The sequence below is a fragment of the Manacus candei genome, unplaced genomic scaffold, assembly GCF_025592945.1.
Source record: "Manacus candei isolate 608988 ecotype Guabito, Panama unplaced genomic scaffold, ASM2559294v1 h1tg000009l, whole genome shotgun sequence".
Lineage (NCBI taxonomy): Eukaryota > Metazoa > Chordata > Aves > Passeriformes > Pipridae > Manacus > Manacus candei.
Window position 1 is genome coordinate 4,729,333 of NW_026138057.1, and position 24,560 is coordinate 4,753,892.

At 40.4% G+C, this 24,560-nt stretch overlaps 1 protein-coding gene across 4 annotated transcripts in view; it reads right to left on the reverse strand.

The window, feature by feature from the left end:
* Positions 1-6,477: 6,477 nt before the first annotated feature.
* SHANK2 (SH3 and multiple ankyrin repeat domains 2) overlaps positions 6,478-24,560 on the reverse strand; it is a 339,413-nt gene continuing 321,330 nt past the window's right edge. For all 4 annotated transcript variants that reach the window (XM_051776895.1, XM_051776897.1, XM_051776898.1 and 1 more), the window contains 3 exons: positions 24,302-24,413; positions 20,790-23,193; positions 6,478-10,670 (listed from right to left, as the gene is read on the reverse strand). In XM_051776895.1, coding sequence (XP_051632855.1) covers positions 10,097-10,670; positions 20,790-23,193; positions 24,302-24,413 — 3,090 coding nt within the window. In that variant the 3' untranslated portion in view covers positions 6,478-10,096. The remainder of the gene's footprint in view (positions 10,671-20,789; positions 23,194-24,301; positions 24,414-24,560) is intronic.

Here is a 24,560-nt window from a genome sequence, read left to right on the forward strand (position 1 = left end):
TGTTTAGTTGGTTTTGTGTTCTTTTGCTGTATTTGCCAATACACATATATCCTTTAATAAAGGGTTGTTATTTTTCTTTTTTCCATACTTCCTTGACTGGAACCTCTTAATTTTGGATTTACAATTGCTGAGAGAGAGGAGTTTGGTCTACCTCATAACTCACCCTCCTTAGCAAAATACTTTCAGTCTCATTAAACTGAGACACCCTGTCACCCATTAGGGGACAGTGAATCATCTACTGATTTCTGTTTGTTTCTAAATATTGGTTTTGTCTTTCAAGTCTCTCAGAGCCATTCCTCATAGGATTTGTAGTAGTTAAATACGTGGGATTTTTGCCCTTGATGGAGCATCCTCTGATTAGAATGTTTCTTTTATTTGTTATTTAATGGCTAAAAGAAAAGAAAAATTATGTCTTTTGCTAACACTTTCAGGATTTACAGAAACTGCTGTAAGTTGTCTGCTGTCCTTACAAACTGAACTAAACCCCCATCCTAGTATTTGCCCTGATAAATTCTATTCTAAGGTGGAAAAGGGAGATGGGGTGACATGAACTTTCAGCTGGGAGGAGGAGAAAAAAACCAAGAAAACAAAAGCATTCAAGCAAAATAGGCCGAAATTAAAAATCCTTACTCTTAAACAGTGTGAAGAAAGGAGTAAGACTTCCAGCACTCTGACCCTGGCTCTTCCTAAAGGAGAGGTGAGAACCATGCCATCTCCTGGTTCTTCAGCCCATAGCTGAACCATATGAGCAGGCAAAAAACAGTCAGTGATTAGAGGGGAGGATGAAGTGTCTCTGAAGGGGGTTCAAGTGTCTTTGTCTGTCATAATTTATGTTCTGGTCTGCAGGATGCTGGCAAAGGAATTTGTGGTGAATCAGGTCTCAGCAGGTGCCAATCCTTCACTTTGGTTTTAGGAACCTCCATCTAATGTCAAATGGTTTTTGCAGAGAGACTGGCTTGTCTGGGTTCTTCAACAGAATAGAGGCAGCAGCCCCCTCAGGGGTTTCTTTTCCCTTCTTTCCTTTTCCTTTCTTTCCCTTTCCCCTCTTTCCCTTTCCTTTTCCTACTTGCTCAGCCCATCCTGGTAATGTGGGGACACCCTGTTACAGAGGGATGTGTAAGAACGGAGTCATGTCCACAGGGCCATACAGCAAAATCGGTCAAGAACAACTTGAATTTGTTCCTCTTTAACTTCAAGTGTTACAAAATCTGATGTTTGCTTTCCTGGCTCTATTTTTTTTCAGAGATTTATGAAATGATGTCAGCTGTGATGTAATACACATAAAACCCTTCAGTTAGAGTGGAATGGGAGTGATTGATTCCAACATGAATGCAACGATCTTTAGCTGCTTTATTTATTTATTTATTAAAAAAAAAGAACAAAACAAGCCATGAAAACAAGCAGAACTTGAAGGTGAGGAATAAATGGCATTTGTTAATAGTAGATCAGGGCTAGTTGCTTAGTCTTGTGTAATCTTGAGCTATTTTATTTCACTTGTTTCATGCTGACAAGAGGATGCACTGCTTGTGCAGAGGTGGCAGGATTTTATCTTGCCTGAAAAAATTGTTGCCCCTCTCCCCTGAAATTTATTGACACTGCAGCCAGGTTTGGCATCACTTAGATGCATATCCTAGGTTTTTGTTTCCCTGCTCCAGTGCTTCATCTAGTGCTTCAATATTAATCTAATTATTCTTTTTCAGTGTAAAATACATCATAGAATCATAAAAGCCTGGAATGTTTTGGGTGGGAAGAGACCTTAAGCTCATCTCATTCCACCCTGCTGCCATGGGCAGGGTCACCTTCCACTATTCCAGGTTGCTCCAAGCCCTGTCCAACCTGGCCTTGAACACTTCGAGGGACGGGGCAGCCACATCTGCTCCGAACAACCTGTGCCAGGGCCTCACCACCCTCACAGGGAGGAATTTATATCACAGTAAATAATTTAATATGTAAGAATGTAATCACCTACTCTAGCAGGTGGAAGGAATCAGGACAGCTGGGCTTCCCAGCTGTCAATCCCTTCTGTCCTGCCCTGCTCTCTGAGGAATGGACTCATCCTGGGAGCCTCCACAGCCTCTCCCATGCCATGGTGGGTTAAAAAGTTTGAGCTCCTACAGAATAAGGGCTTCACCTGGAAGGTGCCACGCCTCACACCTCTGTCCAGCAGGGAAACACTGTTTTAGAGCCTCCATCCATCTTTCCAACAATGGGGGTTGCTCCCAGGGTAGGCTGGGATCCCTCCACCCTGTTTTTCCAAGCCTATGGCTTTGGCAGATGAGTTTGCAAGGAGGTGCTCAGGATAAAGCGTGTGCCATGAGAGATAAACACAGGCCTTCTCCTGTATTTATGAACTTCCAGCCCCTGGGGTGGTGAACTTCCATGCTATTCCTTGTGGGACACTACACCACAGCCGCATTCTTCTTACTGTCAGGATTTTCTCCCAGCTTCCATCCTGAATTCATCCCCAATCAGTAACATGTTCCAGCGCCAACGTTCCTTTCAGTTACAATCCCTGTGCTGGCAGCTCACCCACTCATGTGAGTGGGAAAAGCAGACATCTCATTTCAAGCCTCCTATTTGCCTGGTTAAATAGACCCAGTCATTCCAAACCCTGCTGCAGCCCCCCTTCCAGATCCTACAGCACAGCAGCTGGTTCCCACACCTCTCCTGCTGGAACCCGCCTGGATGAGCTCCTGTGAACACCCTCCAGCCCACTCACACTAATAGGGCCTTACTTCTTGTGCAAAATGCCTTTTTCATGGCTGTGTGTTGTGCATGTCTTTATCAAGACAAAGTTTTCTTTCCTGTCCCCTCCAACAGTCCTGTGGATTCATGGAGAGATTCTCTGCTTGTTGTACAAGAGAATATTCCCTCTTTCCACTGCACTGGTCTTTCAAGTGTATCATTGATCTTCCCTGTGAATAAACCATCCTCTTCACCAGCACAAACAGTACTAGCTCTACTATTAGTGACTTATCTTTAAAGGGTTGTAGTTTGCACCAAGGTGGTACCAGAACACAGGTTTGAATGAAACCATTTGCAGAAATGCCAGACTAAAAGGCCAGGTGTGCAAATGATCTGCCTTGAATGCATAGAGAGGTGAGGAAGTGGTCTCTGAAAGAAAAATTCTTCCCTAAAAATTGCTAAATAGCTTCTGGAAGTCAACTACCCCTGTTTGGGTTCTCTCTGTAATGCAGAAAATTAGCATTATGAGAGATTTCAAATGGCCTCAGGGGAAATGTACAGTGTAACATCTGTTCCTGGGGCACTTAAGTCTTACATGTGAGGTAAACAGATCTACAGATTGTTGCACACATTAAAACTAACATCCAATGCTTTGTAAAGAAGGGAAATTGCTGAGACAATGTCTCATATATATATGAATATATATATATTTATATATCATATATAAATAGAGGATATAGCAGGACTTGAAGTAAAAAAAATTCTAACACAATTGTATTTTTTAGATCAATTAGACAGAAAGCTCCAATTTGACTACATCTAGATAAAAAAGAAGTAATTTTTGTTCATTTTTCAACACTGTGTGTGACAAGGAAATAATAAGAAATAACCATATCAATAAAAAAATAAGTAAATTATAAGTAAATTCTGTCTCAGCCCCCTTTCTGTCTGATCTCCTCTAATGAGAAACTTGGAGCTCTCACCTTGCCCTTCCCACTGCAGGTCTGAATTTGGCTTCAAAGGAGCCATCAAGCTGCACCAACAAGATCAAAACAAAAGGACAAATGTATTAGTACACGTATTAGTAGTTCCTCACTGAGTATTTTCTAGGGGCAGCTTGGGGGGGGAAGAGCCATGTTTGGCCATTCCCAAAACTGTTGGGAATCCTTTACATTGTGATAACAAGGCAATGCTTCCCTCAGGATTTGTTTTTTTAAGAAGAACATCCTTAAGGCAAAGGAATCTGAGGTTTCAGAAGGCTGTGCATGGAGAGGTGAGCTCCTCTTCCCAAACCTCAGCTTAAGCTATTCCAAGGCTTTTTTTTCCCTAAAATTTACAAGTAATCACTTTAAATCGCTTTTAAGAAAGCTGGGGGATTAGAGACAGTTGATAATGGGAAAATATGAGTAGAAAATAACCCATTAAAACATGAATTAGATTTTGACATTTCTGTATATTGTATTCTCCAGAGCAAACAGGTACACGGTGACATTGATTCCAATACATTTTTAAGCACATGCAACACTGGTGTCCTATTTGTACAGTAATTTCTAATGCTGCCCAAGAACCTTTACATTGAAAGCATACAAGAACTCACACACACGTGCACGTATTCCTCCCAGCATCAGTCCTGAGGAAAAAAAATTTACTGGAGAAACCAAACTCTGCAAGTACATTTGGGAAAATAAGCCCCCCTGGTGTTCTGAACTGCTTCCTGACCTAAAGACCTCACTCTCTTTTGGAGAGTTTGGAACTAAACAAGCTGCTGTTCATCAGATTGCAATGTCAGGAATTGGTCAAAACAGTCTGAGATTTACAGTACTGGAGACAAAAAACCATATTCCCATTAAAAAACGTGCTGGATGCAGATGAAGGAGATGCTCACATTCAAAACATAAAACTGAGAAAAAAGAAGCACACATAGACTAGAAAACACATTTACAGCTCTTTAAAGACTCCTCATTCATGTATAATTTGTGTAATTATAGAGTCAGCCTTTTTATGACTTACATATGGAGGCCAACTTAAATAATAATACAAAATCTTCTAAAACTATTTGTCATAGAAAGAATGACAGTTGTTGAAAAGAAAGAAATATTGCAAAAGATCTTCTATTGCTCTGAGACAATGTCCATCAGACTCCACTAGATGTCAGCGGTATAGAACCAGTTTGGTGCAGACTTAACAGCATTAAGTCCACTTGGTTTATTTAGTATTGTTACCTCGTCTGTGAAACACAGCACATGTCAACTACACCAATAACCAAGTATTTATGGCAATAAACAACCAAAAAGTAACAGTCTAATTTCACTTTCTCCCTCCTCATTTACTTGATTTGAATAGAAGGTTTAAAATCAGACTCGTCATGCCAAAAAATGTAGCAAAATAAGATATAAATCAATTCAGTTTATCTGTTTTTCCTAATGCAGCGACACTAACTGCTCCCTCCGAAGCCCAGCACTGCACACTCTGTTTGTCAGGTACTAAACCACCTTTAAGATAAAGCTTTTTTATGTTAAATACAGTATAGCTGATCTAGGCTGGAAATTATAAGGCACATACAATTTTTTTTTTAGAAAAACACACATTCTGATGTATTGTTACAATCGTGATATTCTGGATGGCCCATCAAAAGACAAAAAGAATGAAAGTCCTCAAAATGCAGAAAAATACAGGAAAAAAATCAGAAAAATGCTTAAACCAAAGAATAAAACAGAACATAACACATTGATACAATGTACACAATGACAGCAATGATCAACTCTTCTCATTTCTTTGGCCAACAAGCAGAGACAATTGCAAAGCATTCTTCGTTTTGGACTGTAAATACCTGACTTTATTTAGATACAAAGATGTTTAGCACTGGATTGCCACAATACCTGAAATAAATAAATAAAAAGAACCCAAACAGGCTGATTATCTTCTGTGTTTTTAACAAAACAAAGCTACCAAGTATTTGTTGTTGGAGAATTATGAGAGAAGTAGCTACAAAAATTATGAACCAGAACAACATCTGAGAAGAGAATAGTAGTTAAGGAACATATGAAACCAAATGGCAACAGTTCTAGGCATTTATTCCAATATCTTAGAAAAGAAAAATAAAAATATTCTTCATTGCATCACCATTTAAAGACAGAAAACCAAATTTTTAACTTAAGCCAAAAGAAGATGTGAATTGTTTCATTATTTTTCTTTCCATTTGAAGCCTTGTTTATTCACAGTAAAACCAGACCCCACTGGTACAGTTTTTAAGTCACAAGGAGCACTGTTCCCTTCTCTCCTCTGGAAAACTACTCTGTCCTACAATATCTCCAGCTCCTCCCCCCCAAAAAAAATTTAAAAAAAAAAAAAAAAATCCCACTTTTCAGTGCCTTTTTAAACTGCAGAACAGAATAGGACCAGTAGCACTGAGTTCAGGGCATGCATCCCTCCCCCCATGCTCAGCCAGGACAAAGAACATTCCATGGTTATTCCAAATCCACCTTAAGGCAAATAGATACGAAGTTTTCTATCTCTTCCTAATTTTTTTTTTTTTTACTTTCCAAACTTCAATTATGAACCTGAAATTCAGTACATGAACATTCAGCATAAAAAATGCTTTAACCAAAAAGAAGAAATAAAGAGGAAATGCTTTTTCCCAACAATAAATCAATTATTTTCTATTAATTCTACCTACATTTCATTAAAGCATTTCATGTGTTTTCAAAACAAATTGCAAGTTTTTTGGCAACTTTTTTTTTTAATAAAAATCCAGACAGTGTTCTCTGTTTGCAATCAGAACCACAACCTTAGTGCAATATTATATTTATTTCTTACAGTAATTTTGGTTGCCATACAAGAGTATTAAGGATTGGGGAAAAGTGCAAGTTACAGGAGCTTGATTTTTTTAATCAGTTGAAATAAGAGGAATTAAAGCACAAAAATTACAGCAACATAGATAACGTGAACACAAGTTGTTACACAAACTATAGCGAGAAACATATTAATATCTAGAAAAGAAAAGAAAAAATGTAATGGAAAAATTATCAATATTTGTGGCTCATACACATAATCATCGCCAGATCAACTGGGTAATGCTTTTTAAGAACTGAGAAAAAAGAAAAAGAATTCACTATTTTTTTATTAACTTAAGTACCACAAATAATTAACCTTTTGTGATATGTAAATTCTGTAAATCAACAGTCACATCTAGTAATTTTATAATATATGAATTAAACTTAAAATGTTCTCAGACACCTAGGGCAAGGAGTCTGTGCAGTTATACACAATTTACATCTTGTAGGATTTTGGTATTGTATACACAAATATTACAGAAACTAGGCATGTAAATGCAATTTATTTAAATTACAGTATATAAACAAAAGTTGATCCTAAAACCCAGAATATCATAGATCTCTAACGACTTGTTTTTCACTATCAGAGTAGCATGAAAGAAATGGGTCTTCTCTCCTCCCCCCCAACATTTCCAGACTGGTGAGAACACTCAGAGGTGATGTCGTTATCTGTTACTATTGCTTTCTGTAGCCAAACCATCCCCCACTTAGACACCAATTCATCTTGGCAGAGGTGTATTTTCGTGGTGAAAGTAGGTCCTCTCAGGTCTCCTTACCTTCATTTTGTAAGACACAGTGTAAAAAATCAACTATTTTGTTGGCTCTTTAACGTGTTCAACCTCTTTTCTACTCCTTGCATTGCACCTACTCTTTCATTGCCTGAAAAGATGCAGGAGAGCAAGAAACACACTTGTGTAAGAAAGGGATGATGTCAACTGGAATTTAAAAGGTGTGTCAGCACTTGTTCAACAGAAATTCAACAAGGTTGTGATTCAAAAGCAGCTTAAAAGTCAACTTCTACATTTTCTTTTACTACTGTTATTCTTTAATGTACTTCTGGCACATGTTATAGAGGTAATAGCAACTATACCCAAAGAAACAAAACAAACCAAAAACAAATAAACAAACAAACAAAAAAAGAAAAAAGAGCATGGCATTAGTGGTTTATTTACTGAATTCTGTCGTATCACCAAATGGAAGACAAAGATGGCTAAATTACCATTTTTTTCACTTCTTAAAGTATGTGATGGCCTCAAGTTGCCAGCATCAACTATCTGAGTGGAACTGCCATTTTCTACACCACCTATGGAAAAATTCAGTACTCTTGAAAGGAAAATGACTTAGTACTTCATTTTTTTTATTACAAGGTTCCTTGGAACTTCCAAATACAAATATAGAGTAGTAACAGATGTTAGGTCAAAATATTTGTTGTTCCATAAAGGGGGCAGGAGGCTAAATAAGTTGCTTTTTGTGAGTATCCAATGTGTTGGTAACTACAACCACTTTTGAAGAAATATTCATCCTCCTCTGTAGAAGTTCTAGCAAAGATAGAAAATATAACACAGCTCTGCTGGTTCAGATGCATCCAAATGAGGTTGATTTTAAAAAGGTCAAGACTTACTATTCCACAGAAATAGTAGTAAACCACAAAAAGTTTTTTTTTGTTGTTTTTTTTTTTTCCTTGTTTTTAACTTCCTAGCACTGAAGTGGCACAAAGGCTGCCCAGTAGACCAGCCACTTATTTTCTTAAAATATTGTGCTTATAAACTATCTGTACAACTATTTAAACTTGCAGTAAAGAAAGATATTTAAAATGCTAAACTTTATGTACTCATACTAGGGCTGTTGCAGACCTAATTAGACATTTGTTTGTGAGCAAAAAATAATCACAATAAAAAAATTAGAGATAGGCTGGACCATATCAAGGACCATATCAAGGAAAGAAAGTCAGGTACCTTGTAAAATGTAAGAGAACCTGAAAGTATGGTAGGTAGGCAGTTTAGCCATCCACACTCAATTTACCCACCTTGAACATCTTGAATATTCTGTCCATAAAGACCTACAAAACTCACAGATATTCAGAGGTGTTAATTACAAGGGGAGTCCAAACATGTAGAGAGAGACTTGTTAACTTTAAAATTTATGTCAAAAAAATAAAAAAGAAATTTTTTTTAAAAGTCATGTGAACCAAATGTGGGTGTTTCTCCCCTGCTGACTGAAGTCTCCTGGAAAGCTCTCTCTGCCCCCAGCACCCAGCCCTGGTTTCTGGCAGGGTAAACACATCTGTCCTGTAAAGAAAGGATGAGCAGCGTCCACCTCCCCCCAGCACCCTGTGCCTGTCAAGAAGCCAATACCTATTAACAGTGATAAAATGAGACACTGGAGCCCTCCCCAAACCTCTTGGGCTCTTGGAATACATGCATCCTGAGACACTCTACATCTCTTTCCATCTTGGTGTCACCTTTTTGTCTTTTTTTTTTTTTTTTTTTAAACAATCTGAAACATTTCCATTTTTAACAGGCTGAAATCCTAAAATCCTGGCACCCTTCCCACTGACTTCAATGGGAACATTCATCTGCCTTTTTCCTTCTTTTTTGGCCTGATGTCGAAAATAACTAAGCACTTACCACTCACTGAATTAAACAGCACCTCTCAGGGCCCAGCATATTTGAGTGTCCGACTTTTGAGTCCAAAAGATGCATCTGCACATGACCCAAAATTTTTCCCGTCTTGTGGAGTTCACATTGTGAATTAGCAGTGGTTTAGCTGGTTGAAAACTGGGGATCTCAGGTTCAAACTAGCTTCATTTTATTGTACCTCTAAGTGTGCATCCCTCCTTGGGTTTTATGCAACATCTGCATTATCTTACAGGTCAAGTCAATGGAGCGTATATTGAACTTGTTCTGCCACCTTGGAAGAGTGCTAAATATAACTGCAGAAATAAAGAAATACCAGGTAAAACAGAGCAAGGTTACCTTTGAACTACTTCCAGCAGAACAACCAGCTTCACTGCCAACAAATCAGAGAGCTAAACCAGTAAAAAAGAGTAACGTGAACTCCTGTACCCATCTCAATATCATGCCTCTGCTCCTAAAAAAAATGGGTTTGAATGGTAATGAAGCAACCTGTACTCTTAAAATGAGCCAAGAGTTGGGGAAGGAAGCCTGCTCGGAGACTGAAGGTCAAGAAGAGAAAAAATAAAATTCAATTATTTTTTCTTTTTCTCAATAAATAAAAGCCCTGAAATGTTTGCAATTTGAAATGGAAGGAAAAGCAGTACATCACGATCCCAGCAAAGGGCATCAAGAGATAGTATTTTTGAAGTTAACAATTGTCTCTCTCTCATATCTCCCCACAACTTTGAAATAAAATGGCCCCACTTACTTTAACATCTTTAGATTTGTGTTTGGGCATGTAGCATACAGTCTGCATCACCTGAGTACCAGGAATTCAACTGTTTTTCCCTTCCCCATCCCCCAATTTTGCTGGCACTCGCAGACACACAAGGCATTTGGGGTATGTCAGTACCAGCCCATCTCTAGTTATCAACAGAAGTTTGTGAGGCAAAATAGCTATTCTTATCTGTCCAGCAGCTGCTTCAAAGCTCTTTCTATATTCATTCTGTGCCCAACTCTAGTCACTCCAAGGTCTATCAGATCTTCCTTCTGTAGATTTGGTAAATGTGTGCCATCTATTTCATTGTCCATGAATGTTTCTTTATGTTCACCTAAGTTTAGACTTTCCAACCAATCTGCCACATCTGGTTTAGTCCACAGGTGGACAGGCTTAGTTGTAAAAGGCTTATTTGAGATTGGCTGTTGTAATATTGAGGGAGAAGGAGACCTGCTGCGCCCTGTGGTCAAGCCAAATAAGTCCCCAGAAGGGGGCTGGCTAGGTAGGCTAAATACATCAGACAGAGTTGGAGAAGGAGATGAAGCTGAAGCAGAAGCAGTCAGAGAGGCAGGTATGATGTCTTTATTAATCTCTGTTGGTGAAACCACAGGGCTTGGAGCATGTCTTGCTCCTGAGGTCCTACTGTCATAGTCTGGGGACCTGCTCTGCAGTGTGATCGGCTGGCTGGCTCCGGGTCGGACAGTGAAAGTGATTGTTGTACTTCGTGTACCTGAGACAGTACTCATGACTTCTGTGCTCCTGCAATTGCAAACAGACAGGGAGAGTTAGATCTGGCAGCCAGCAGCTGCAAGGCTCAACATGTAGTACTTACTGCATGGGAATGCTTGAATATTTCCATTTTTTAGTGAGTCACATCAAGTTAAAAGTAGAAAAAATTATATTATGAAATCTTCCCTGGAAAAGGACCACCAATGGTAAGCCATAGTTCAAAACAAAACCTTTACTTATGAGCAGTGCAAAAAAACACCTCCCAGAGCAAATTCTTCCTCTCTGAGGCCACACCAAATTAACTCCTGGTTAAATGAGAAACACCAAGTGGATCAAGCACATGAGCACTTTGTGTTCCCTGTGAAGTGTGATCAGGAGTTGACCTTCCGTTCGTCATGTGGAGGGTTGGGATCCTTCAGCTTTAACCCACTGGTTTTACATATAACATGGTTAATAATAGTTGTAGAAAGTTTCAGAACCAATGGATTTTGGATCTTTGGGCATCTACCCAGTGAATTTTATGGTATGTTTATATTATAGGGTATGTTTATAGTCCCGTTTGTTCACTGAACATGCCCCACAAGCTCCTCTTACTTCCCTTTCTATTCAGCTGGACTTTTTGTGCTTTAAACATGAAACACTCCCTCTAAGGTTCCTAAAAAGACTTTGTGACCATTTCCTTCTACACAGAAATTATACTTTGTCAGTTTCACTACAAAATTAAGGAGACAAAATCCTTGCTCCTGTGCATGCCCAGAGGTGATGTAGTTGTGATCAAGTTTTGCCTAAAGAAAATAAATTTCAGATTACAAACTAAGCAGGCATGAGATGCTCACTCTGATGCCCAGGTTGACAGGGCAGGTGAAGGAGCAGGCAGGTCTGCTTTTACCTGGTGGCTACAGAAACAAATTTAGAAGGTTTGGGTCTGTTCATATCACAAAATGCTTAACCCCACAGACCTCATTCCTATGAGAAGAGTCTGCCAGTCAGCGTGTGTGCTCTTCAGGACCTTCCACAGAACTCGAGTGCCTTGAGATCCAGAGTTTTTCACTTCAAAAATATCCTGCCAACTGGGAAAACCTTCAGACAACCAATTTAAAGCACTTGCAGACCAAAGGAGGGATTTATTTATCCTTGAAGCAATGCCATGGACTCCAGGGGATGATCTGGTTGATGCTGTAGTGAGATTTCCACCCCGGATCCTGACTGAAGCCCTCTGTTTCTGAGTGCCACATTGCTCCCAGGCCTGACATGTCCTACCTGGGCAGAACTGAAGATAACTTGGGTGCATGATGTCACATACAATGCTTCCATTAATCCTGCAGATTCACTGCTGTGCAGAAAGATCTTATGGAGCCAAAGGAAGACCAGGGTTCTGGAGCCCCTACAGTTAAAGCGCTGGTATGGAAGAAACTGTGGCCTCACTTCTAAGTCACTGCTTAAACCTTTTGTGTTAATTGCCACCAAATGAAGTACCAAAAATGATCCACAGAGCAGGGGGCAAACTCTACCTCTGTTGTCTCTGAGGTGTGTCCCCCCACCACTAAATGTGCTGTATAATGAGAGACCCTCTTGTGTTCCTCTGCCCTGAGTAATCATGGTGGCTTTTCTCCTTTCAGCAGAGCACTGGGACTGCTGGGAAGGGAGATGTGGCACATAGGGTTATCCTCCCTCACTGGGTCTATTCCCCAGTGCCATGTAATTGGGAAGGCCCACGGAAGGGGGCAGTTTGGCTTTGGTCACTCACATTCTGCCTAGAAGAGTGGTTAAAATTTTAAATAAAAAGATGGTGGTGCCGGCACTTCTTCACCACCTACCCTAACCTGCTCCCCTTGGGACGTACCAAAATGAAGAAACATAGGCAGCTCACCAGAGGTGTTAAGTCAGGTTATTAATCCCTTTCTCTCACACTGCAGCCCCAGTAGCCTTGACCTGGAGACCTCCTTCAGTGATTTCTTGCTTGGCTGCTGGCTGTGGTGAGCTCTGACAGCCACACACTCCCTGCATCCCCTCTGGGGCTCTGGCACAAAATAAACCATCCCAGACACCAGGTAACTGCAGCACTGCCACTCCAACATTCCCAGCACATGCTCCTGACGTGGGGAGTCCCATTCAAACAAAGCTCCAACACCGTGTTATTAGAAAAGCACTAAGAATAATTTCTTGGAGCACATATATCTTATTCACATGAACAATGCCACTGATTTCCCACAGGTTGTTCCATATACTTCAATGGGACCAGGGGTATCTTTCTGAAAGATTGGTACTTTGCTTAAACCCCAGTAGGAACAACACTTCTGGCACTTATGGCTTTGTAATTTGACAAAGAAAGGAAACACTTGGCAAGGTTTTGACTGTTTCCTGTGATTTTTCAGAGCTTAATGGCTCTCGTTGTCTTCTAGGGCTGGAGCTAAGCATTCCTACGAATAAAAAATCTATGGCAAGAAAATATTAAATCCTACTAACCAAGGGAAGCAAGTTATTTCTACCTACTTTACCTTAGCATGAGGAGTCTCACACTCATTACTAAGGCATGATATAATTTTAAATGAACAAAAAAACTGCTTTGAAAAAGGCTGGGGTAGTGAGGGCAAGAAAAGCAGAATGAGCTTTGTAAAAATGTGGAAATTAATCCCTGATCTTTACCTGCAATCGCTCTTCTACTTAACTTTCCTGTCTTGCAAATACTAGAAATTATGGTTTTGCATTCACACCCCTCATGACAACATCAAATGGGTGATGAAAACCCATGTTCATTTATGCTAGATGATGAAAGATAACTTTTATTAATTGACTGACAGCTCCAGGCTCAGTGTTCACCTTCTGCTTTGTAACTCAATTTTGCTGCTTCTCTTCTATTTTGTTCCTCTTATAGACTCCCTGTCCATCCCCGCTCAGGAAATCACTGTTCCTTTAAATAAAGCATATTAAACCACTAAAGCAAAACCTCCCAAAGTAAAGTGTGTGTTCTTATTTTAAGCATTCCTTAGCTACCGTTCTCTACCCTTCTCAGTCCCACAGGCAGGAATACTGGGTGAGCAAAGCAACCCAGGCATTGTGGTCCATTGCCTTCTGTCAGCCTGGATCAAAGTACTGGCTTCATGTGGCTGGAAGCAGCAGCAGATCTAGGGACATCTTCCTTTTTTCAAGCCATAGGTTGAGGACTGCTGACCATTACAGTAAAACTCTGGAACAGGGATAAGAATTTTATTTTAACTGATCCATGAGGTTTCAATACCAGCTCAGTTTACAGCCACATGAGTTGTGCAGCTCTTCTAAATATTAAACCTTTTATCCAGTAGCTCAGGAGTATTTCTTTAACATGGACAGGTTCAATCCTACAGCAACACCCCTTTTTCAAGGAGGTTATTAGTTCTTCTACACAATTTGGAACACGGACAAGTCTGTGGGTCTAGGACCCCACTGCTGCAGCAGCTCTCCTGTTTTAGGGCAAAGTTTTAACTACAGGAACTTGAGGTCACCGTTGCCTCCAAAATTATTCAGCAACCTGCAAGAGTGAGACTGTGCTCAGTTCCCAGCTGCTGTGCTTCAGCCAGCTCTGCTCCCAGCACAGCCCTCAAGTGAAGGTCACAAAAGTCTGCTGAAGCCCACAGTAGCACTTCCAGGCTTTCACTTCCAAGCCTTTAATTCCAAGACTACTTTTTTTCATTCTTTTCCTCTTTTTTTCACCTGCCATATCAACTCCAGCACATTATAGAGACTGCTGCACTGTAATTGTAATGCGAGGGAAAAAATAAGGATATTTATGTAACTCCTATGCATCCTAAATTATAATTTACGACATCTCCAATACAATCTGTGGTGCAGACACAGCCTTGAAACCATCATCTGTCTTGCATTTTCTGGTTGATTCGTATCCTGGTCAATAAGAAGCAAGCACATTCCAGCTGGAAAGCAGGCATGGTTTGTTGTGTATGGGTTTTCCAGATTTTTAATAAGAGCAATTTCTTATGCCTTATTTGATCATCTGCTATCCTAAACACATTAAATCCATATTAAACCTGCCAACCCCCAAATTTCATTTTAAAAAAGGTGAAAAGTCTGATAATTATTTTAAATAAAATGTGTTCTATTTGAATCAGCATATGGTAGTAATTTATAAACATTTACTACTGTGAGCCTGCACTGATTGCAATGCTCATTATGTTGCCTCATATTAAAATCAAAATATATAACCTATGTGACACAATGCCTACAAGTATAAAAGCCAGCTTGTAGGTAAGAAATTATTTTTAAATTTTAGATTATATTTGCAAGATTCAAATTTACTGTTAATATCAGAAGCAAATCAGTGGAAGAGGGCATGGTGGGGCAGCTCCCATGGAAATACCCCAAAAAGCATCATGCTCAGCTCATGGGAGCTGTTTCATCCTACAACTTGCCAAAAGACTTGCTGGTTCTGACACAGCTCTTCCATTGTATGAGAGAAAATACGTCTTAACAACCAAGAGAAGCAACAAGTGGTTCCTCCACAGAGGTACCGAGAGAAATTAACTTCTTAGATTTCTGAGACCACACAAACCCCAGACTTCGCCTTCATCTCTCCTAGTATTTTTACTTTCTTTTTGAACTGTCAAAGGAAAATTGTATGGTAGGAAAGTAAGACAATAACTGTCTGTTTTGGGGGAAGATGAAGAACAAGGGCTGAAGTGATGACTGGCAGGATACAGAGCTTCTCATAATAGTGTTATTTTAGGGAGAAGAATTGAGGAATGCTTGGTGTCTGTTGATAGTAATGCTGTGCAGTTGGAGGGAAGAATAATCAGGAGGGTCTGTGGGAGTCTGTCTGTTCCAGAGTTTCCATGTGAATAACACAATCAGCAGAAAAGAGATGGTGCTGATGAGGGGCACAAACCAGGAGACAGCCCCAGCCCTCTCTTCCAGAGCTGCAGGGAAAAGGGAAGCTGGAAGGGGAAAGGGGGGAATCCCACAGGTTCCAGGGAGGAAAGAGTTAACAGTGATGACTTAATGATATCAAGGGATGGTTTGCCTTTACTTTTAGCCTCACATGGGTGTATAAAACTGCAGTAATCATCCCTCCCCATCTCTCCATCTCCAAAGATCCAGCAGAATTTGGGCGTATTTGAAAATTCACACCCCTTTAGGTGTTCAGACATAACTTCAGGAATCTTCTCTTACATTCTCACGTTATTAAAAATTTTCTGAATACTTCTTTGATGAATGTGGCTTTTATTTCACATTGAAATGACATCCTACTCCTGGTTTTAGGATGGCTATCATTTCTGGATTAGGCTGATCACATTGCACTGTGTAACAAAGTCAACACCAAAGTCACTAAAATGCAATAACAATGAGTTTAAAAGAAGCAGAATGTACAATATAGAATATTCTATGCTTTATGGTTGGCACTTACTTCACGGCACTTCAGCATGACCCTCCTCTGACAATAGCAGTCATGACAGCAAATAAAAATGACAAAATGGAATGACTGAAACACTGCAGAAATTAGTAACAAAGCAAGCAATCCTGTGAAATTGGCTGACAAATGGTTAACAACATGAAATGAGTCTACTGAGAGAGTAGTCAAGTGAAAAATCAAGGCTTGAGAACTATCCCACCTATTTCATCAACTACAAGATCCAGACATCCTTTACAACAAACCAGATATAGGATCAGTCCTTGGATTTGCTACTAAGCAAGATTTGCTTCTAAGTTCAGTTCTGCCTTACCTGTTTGTGAAAAAAACAGGAACTTTCCCAGATACTCGTGAAAAAAATAATTCAGAGACGGCCAAAACTACTGGCCACGGACAGTTCCACTTTTAAAACTTGTTATTCCAACACAGTACAGGTTATTTTTCCTAGAGGACTCAATTCTGCCTGGTTAAGCGTCCTCCACAACTCCCACATTTATAATGAGCATTTCCCCACTACCAGAAGTGACGCCAGCTCACCCCAGAGGCCACAGGAACATTGTGCAAACACAGCCAGAAGAGCACAAGCACTGTTTGAACTAGAAATTGTTTCTCCCTGTGGCAAAGCTACCGATCATTTTGCTACGCTGGGAGGGAGCAGTGGCAGTTGCTGTTCATTATTCTTTATTAATACTCGGAGCCAGAATGCTGTTTTTGCTGGGGGCTGTGTTTTCTCTCCCCAGTAGCCACGGGGTCTATTCTGTGTTAATCATGCTGACATTATTCAGCGGGTCTCAAAGGCTTGCACTTGATCACCATGTTGCTACGCAACTGCCAGGTTCACAGACAGAGCCAGCACTCCTCTCTTCACCTGATAAAAATCCTGCCTTTCTCTTCTCCCCAATTCTTTTATCAGCTCCTTGTAAAAACCAGTAGCCTCTTGAGTGAATTTATAGCACCACTGTATTTCTAACACCACAGTCGATACTACGTGTCCTGTTCTCCTCACTGAGAGCAGAGCGTCACCTGCCAAGACAGGTGCTCCCTCCCTGGGTCTTCCCAGCGCTGTACATGAGCATATCCAAATTTGGAAATAGGAATCACAACCAGAGCTCATCACTGGGGCTTTAGTTCCGGGTGTTTGGGTCAAACAGAGCCCCATATTCAAGCAACCCTCAAGGTTTTCTACAAGAACGGGTGAGGAAAACTGGAGGGAGCGACAGTCAGATATTGGGACCTGACTACCTAGACAGACCAGATTAAAATCTCTATCTGTGGTCATAATTTCTTAAATTTCTTAAAGTAAATGATGGCCAAAATTGGGAGTGGAATCTCTCTTCTCAAACCTTCTGACCAAACCATGCTTTTATTAGTACAAAATAAGCAAGTGCATCCTCTCGCTTCTTCCTCTTTTTCCTTCTCCTACCAGACTCCTTTTCCCTATCCCGTGGCTAGCCACTGCCACTGAGAAGCAGATGGTTTCCAGCCAAAAGTTTTCAGGCTTTATTTAAAAATCTTGAAACTTGATGTCTCCACAAGAACCATGGAAAACTATAAATACCCTGTGTAAAACTATTGTTAAACCCGTGTGCCGAGAATAAAAGCAAGTTTAGGGTGGTTTTAATGTAATAACTGAGAAATTATGTTCAGTATTGTAGGATGATCTCTTCCTAATCCTCATTTATCAAAAATATACAAAAAAAGATATTTTTATGGGTTTCTGTGGCAAGAACTATCTACAGTTTAATTCACCCCTGTACTACCCTAACAGGGCAGTTGCTGTGAATGAACCAGAACTGTACACCTACTGCAGAAGGCTGTGCAAAAGGAATTTTTTGGGATATTTAGGATTCCACTCTGGGCTATAACTTCATGTATGGGCCAATAAGCAACTACATATTTTTAATTTCATCAGGCTGCTTGGGCTGTGAACATCATCCAAGTAAACCTGTGAACGTTGTTCCTATTCATAACACTTCCCAATCCCTCTCCTTGGCTGAGGGAAGGGAACAGGCATACTCATTTTTTATCATTTTTCCTTTAGCAGAGCCAACGAGTTATTCTTTAATTTAGCAGAATCCATGCTTTTCATGAGCTAAAATTCCTTTTCTCCCTTTCTAATGCAACCTCACAGGGAAGGGCTGCAAGCTCTGCAATTGGCTGTCAGAGGCTTTATAATATTAGAAAAAAACCCCAAGAAACTCTAGGAATTTTACCTTTAAAATTTAAATATTAGCTTTCATGCTTGAAATTTTCACAAGGTGGTATTCCTTGGTCATAATATTTGACAGCTTTGTAAAAAATTGTGGCAGTTGTGCAAGTGGGTTAGAAAGGCTGTAATTTATTTAACTTCTAAAAGATAAGACAGGAGTAAAAGCAGTAAAAAAAAAAGCATTTACCAAGCATCAACAGCTTATGCTGTTCCCTCTTTCAGACTTCTTATCAAGCTGAGAAATTAATCCTCTCTCATCCACCCCCAGCATGTGGGGCTGGTTTTGCACAGGCAGAGGGGAAGGTCCTGCCCGGCTCCAGGGGGTGGAATCTGAATCTACAGCTGATCTTCTACATTTCCATTTCTCTACCTCACCCTTGTTGAGATGAAAAGGAATTGCCTGCAGCACCTTTCCAAACATACTTTTAATATCTGTGGGTAGCTGGTTCTCCTCTGCTGGCTCCCACATATCACTTCACTTAAAAAAGAGATCCTGAGTAAACTTTTCTGATCATTTTAGCATCTTCAGTTAACCTCGTAATCAAAAAATAACATAATCATATCACTTTTGAAAACAGAACAAAACAAAATACAGTTCTCTTTCCTCCTGTTCCCACTGGGAATTCTATTTTCTCCCACGGTCAAATGGCAGCCAAGAGTTTTGCTGCTCTATTCCACTGCCAATTTATCCTATTTATTCCCTTATAGCTCTTTTGGCATTGTTACATCCCAGGATCCTCTCTCTGATTTGCAAAGATGTCTGTTTGGTTTCACTTTTCAGGAAAGAAGTAGGATTTCAGCCACATTGAAATAATGCTTTGGATGGTTTTGTTTCCAAATTGAGCCTCTAAAGAATTTGCCAAATCTGAATTGGACAGCGTTACAAATTTATATTGCTTTTCTGTCCTTGAGTTTTTTGATTTTTATTAAGTCAGATCTTTCTCTAAAATGTAACATATGGGGCTACTCTTACTTATGTAATAGTTTGCTTTCCTCCAATGAAGTAGTGTAGTTTTTAATTTTTTTCCAGTCTTTATAATTTTTAAACATCTTTTCTCAAAAAATGTATATTTACTTCTACTTTTCATTTTCCTCTCAGTAATGACAATACTTTGATATTTTTACAGTACATTGTAGTTGGTAGCTTCAGTTATTTTCTAATAAAATAGGGATGGTAAAGATCTCCACTGTAATCTGGAAATACCTATCAGTTTAAAATTAAAAGATGATAAATAATATTATACACATGAAGCTAAAGGCAACATGGTCATGGGACTTAACAAGAAACACAGAATCGTAGAATCATAGAATCAGTCAGGTTGGAAAAGACCTCTGAGATAAGTCCAACCCTTGATGCAACACTGCCATGGTTACTAGGCCACATGATCAATGTCTAGCAAAAATAGTATTTTTTTTCATGTATGAAGGTTTTTCCTGTACAGCCAACTCAGTTTCTACTCCAATTAGTCAAGTGCCACCAAAAAGAATTCCAGAATTTCAGTGTTTTATTTCCATTCCTTCATTCTAAAAATTGTATTACCCCCCTATCACCAGTTTGATGACTTCCATCTTGCAGGAACCAATATGAATACCTGAGGCTGGGGCTGTTGATCATACTGTTTTCTGAATGAGCAATCATTTGCAATCAACAGAGCCACCCTTCCCTTAAAAATCAAATTATCTTCATGTATGCAAAGTATAGCAGCTTTTCAAAGGCTGACTTACTTATTAACCAGCAGAATAATTCTAATAAAATTTACTTTTTTTTTTTTTTTTTTTGGTGACTGGATTTCATGAGATTATGTCCATGTTCCACAAAATTACTTGTACATTCCCCCAGTGGTGTCTGGCTTCTGCAACTTATCACTTAAGTACCTTTCGGAAACCACTTATACATGAATGTATTGCAGTGCCCTGTCAGGGACACCTACTTCAACCTGTGAACATCAGAGACTATTCACTAACCAGAAAAAGGTAGAACTTAACCCCCCAATACTAAGTGGCAGAGATGCTAAATTAACTTTTTAGTAATAACATGAACACCTCACAGTGATTTCAATGAGTAATTTTCTAAAATAGCTTTATGCTTTATGGTAAAGTGGATTATGAGAGGCCTCAGCATGAATCAAATGGCACCACACAGTGAATGTGAAGGAACCCTAAGCAAAACCATGTTTTACCTGTTTGAAGCCAAAATAGCTTATGGGACTAAAGGAAAAATAAATTATCACCACATTTTAAAAGAAAAAAAAATTAAAGAGAAAAATACTGCTTAAAGAGAAATCCAAGTGACTCACATCGAAATGACTGAAAGGTTTGTGCAAACTGTTGGAGAAGACTGAGAAAGCTCCTGTCCTATGGTGTAGGCTACACAAATATTGACAATGTAAGAAATTCTTGTCTGACATAGACTATTCATTAAGCAAATACATAGAACAGAGTACACTCTTCTTTAATCTACATGATTTACAAGGGAAGTTAGTGAGGGGTTGGCAAAAAAATCAAGCCCTTATCAGGAAATTGTTTGGTTAATTACTTTTACCTTGTACTGAGACTTGCAGTCTTTGTTCCAGTCGGTGACTCCAATCCCTCCCCTGGCTTTGAGGATTTCTCTCTGTTCATTTGCTGGAGTATTGAGTTCAATTCACTAATAACATTAGCCTTGGGGCCTGAGAGAATCGGGCTTTTCACCTCCGGCACATCCCCCCATAGCTTGGATGTCCTTTGGGGAACAACTTTAGCCATGTTGGGCTGGGCACTGATGGGAGGCGGGGGCGGAGCGGGAGGAGGGATCACAAAGCTGTCCACAGTCTCCTCGATCAGCGCGTCCTTGTAAAGTGCATTGCTTTTGTTGATTATGGGCTTCATTTTTGGCTTAGGAGGTACTGGGGGTTTGTCCACCAGAAATGTTTGCCCATCTGCATAGACTGTACAAGTATCCACATTCTCCCCCCCTTCTGAGGATAAGGTAGAGATGCTGGACACCGTTGAGATAGTGCTGGTTGTCTCTAAGTGATGGTCACTACTACTTCGGCTGTCTACCTCCTCAATCCCAGAGTCAGTGACGTTATCAAAGCTGTCAGGGGGTGGCAGAAAGGAGGCAGGCAAACAGTTTGAAAGACCCACTTGCTTTTTGTTGTCTAGGGAATTTGTTGGCTGGCTGGGGGGGAAAGGTGTGCCATTCTTCCTCTGTGTGATCAGGTCTGTCAGAGCCGACCCGGGAGCCGCGCGGTCGTCGGGGATATCAAAGCTGTTGGCAAACTCCAAGGGAGGGGGCAATGGCTCAGTGAACATAAACTCTTCATCAATATCCACCGATGCCAAGGGTGGTGGGGGGATGCGGAAGGGCAGGATGACGGGGTCGTCAACAGAGCTTGCTGCCACGATGGTTTTGCAGGGAGATGCCGGTGGCTCAGGTGCAGCAGGTGCGTTCAGATCACTTTCTTCCACTTCCTTGCTCCCCTCTACCCTCTCTGGTGGGGAGTTTTCAGGACTTGGCTCCATCTCAGCTTCCTTTTCCTCCTCATCTTCAACCATATCGTCTGACTTCACTGTGTCCACGGTATGAACCATCAACAAGCCAGCTGACTTCTGCTGTGAGGTATCCACAATGTTTATCAACATGTTCTTCTTCTCCTCAGCTTTCTTTTCTTTCCCTGCATCTGTTTCATACTTGTTCTCAGTCTCCTGCCGTCTCAACAAGCCACGGGTGTTTTGCCTCGTGACAGTGGCAGTAACAGGAAAAGTTGTTTCCATGTTGGGTCTCAGCTTTGTATCGATGTAAAGTGGTTTGTTAAGGTCTGTTTTGACAGCATCTCCTTTGCCTGGAATCTGCTGTGTTTGTTCTTTCATGGCTCTGTCCCTGGCAGAGAGCGCGAGGGCTAGTGGTGAGTTTGGATCCAACAGCTTCCCTGTGACCGGGTGCACGTAACTCTCTGGGCTGGATGCGTTCGTGGACTTGGCTGCCACTGCACTATTGTCAGTACCTTTTATTTTGGACGAAACATTTAATGTCCTTGAGTCACTCTGATTGCTGGGCTCACTGCTATTAAAGAGACTTTCAGGCTCTCTGGGTGCAGGAATAGGTGATGGTGACATGAGCTGTCTGAAACCATCCTCGCTACTGAACATTGCTTCATCGGTAAACTTAGACTGCCTCATGCGTGGTGTTGGCGGGGTTAGCCCAACATCCTCATCTCCCAGGTCTGTGGAAAGGAAGGCTGGAGAATTCCTCCTTGCTTCCAACCTCTTTTCCCTGTCCCTCACTGCCCCTGCAATGGCTGCTGCAAACGGACTGCTGACACCCAAGCTGTCATCGGGCCGGAGCTGCCCTGGTTGCTCTGAAGACTGAGGATCGATCTCCATGCTGCTCCCTTGGCTGCTTTTCCCACTGCTGCTGGTGGATGGCTCTTTCACAATGATTGTTGGGATTGGAATAGAGCAGGTCTTTTCTGGACTGTCCTCAACATTGGATTGTTTCACCAGCATCCCCTTCCGCCTCGCTGGTTTGGCCGGCACGTAAACTGCTTTGCTTGCAATCTTCCCAACCTCAGAATATGGATTTTCTGGCATCTGACCTCTCTTGTTCCTGAAATTTGCCTGAGCTGCAGCACTTCGACTGTACAGGTCTTCTGAGTCCAGAGAGTATCGGTCCAGCTCTCGTCTGTAATAGATCCCTTTGTCCCTTATCATCGTTCCCACGCTCTCAGGCCTAACCAAGGAAATTTTTGCACCTGAATTCTGGTTAAATGGAGGTTTAATAGTTCCATAGCTCCTTGTTGTCAGGGATTTGGGGGAGTTGTACAGAGAGGGAGAAGGTGGTGGTGGTGAAGGAGGTAAGGACTGTGGTGGTGGTGGGATATCTTCAGAGGTGTCAGGCATTGAGAGACTTCTGGTAAACTTCAGCATAGGAGGAGCCAGAAACTGTCGTTCTTCCTCTGTTATTCCTAAAAAAATCAGAAAGTATATTTAAAACACTGTCTTCCACTGGGATCCCTCTGCATTATTACTGTATTATTTCTGTATCCAAACCAAAATGCTGGGGTGCATTTCCCATGACACAAGGCATACGCAAAATTGTAAAGGAGGTCTTTTGGTTGATTCCTACATAGGAATTCTTTCCTGTTGGACTTCCATATGCCAGAATTGAAAAGGACGCTACAGAGTTTTAATTAAACTGATCACTGACGTGTAGGCAAATGCTTGGGGCTTATGTATCATCAAGGTAGCTGTAGAGAAGTACATTTTCTATGAAAATTACTGAAGAGGGAAGATGTTCTGTGCAGAAGAGTAGCTTCTGCCTTGCTCTAGCACTCTATAAAATGCATATGATAATGCAACTTGGAAACCTAATGAATTTTTAAGATGCATTTGGAATTTAGCAAGGGGACTGTGAAGATCCTATTGGGGACAAAAATCATAATGTTTCCTTACAAAGGATGACATTATATTATTACAAATACAGCTTTTAACACAAATAAACCAGGTAATACTGGGGTAATTTGGATGCTAATTTTACATCAACATAATGTGTTTCTAAATTGACAAAAATCACTACTAAGATTACTACCAAGAAAAAAGCAAACCCAAATTTGGTCTGTTTGGGACTGTTCTTCCTTTCTTTATTGTAAAATCATCTATTGCCATAATTTGATATGAAAAAAAGGAGAATTTTAGTCTGTTTGATCAAAAGGATTGCTTTGTAAACTACACAGCATTACAGTGCTTTTACCTCAATAACAAAGAAAAAAGGGATAACGTTTTGCCCCAATGCTTTGCAAAGGGCTTGTACTGATCTTTTTTTTTCCTTGTTAGAGTCAACATTCTAAAGAAAACAATTAAATTATAATTCCATAGTTGCCTACTGCCATCAAAGCAGAATGTGGAAATTACATCACTTTACACACAAACTTCTTTTATCATGAACTTTGTACAAAAATTAAATAGTCACTCACTGAGGCAAAGGTATTTTAGGACTATGCTTTAAGAAAGAAGTAAAGTTACTACAAGTATATGATTAATGCACAGGCAAACTATACATGAGAAGCATTTTACCTATAGATTTTTGCCTCCTCATTGTACCCCGAGGTATACCCAGAAACGGACCTTGAGGACTCCCTGGTACAGTGGGCGTCATCACGGCAATACCCTGTCTCTCATACATGGACTACAAAAAAGCAAACAGAAACCCCCCAAGCATTAAAGCACGAATGTCTCTCTCACATGTAAATAACTCTTCTGTCATAGCTGCTAATTCACTATCCCTTTTACTTAGAATTTCTACGGAAAATAACAAAATTGGTGTTATTCTAGG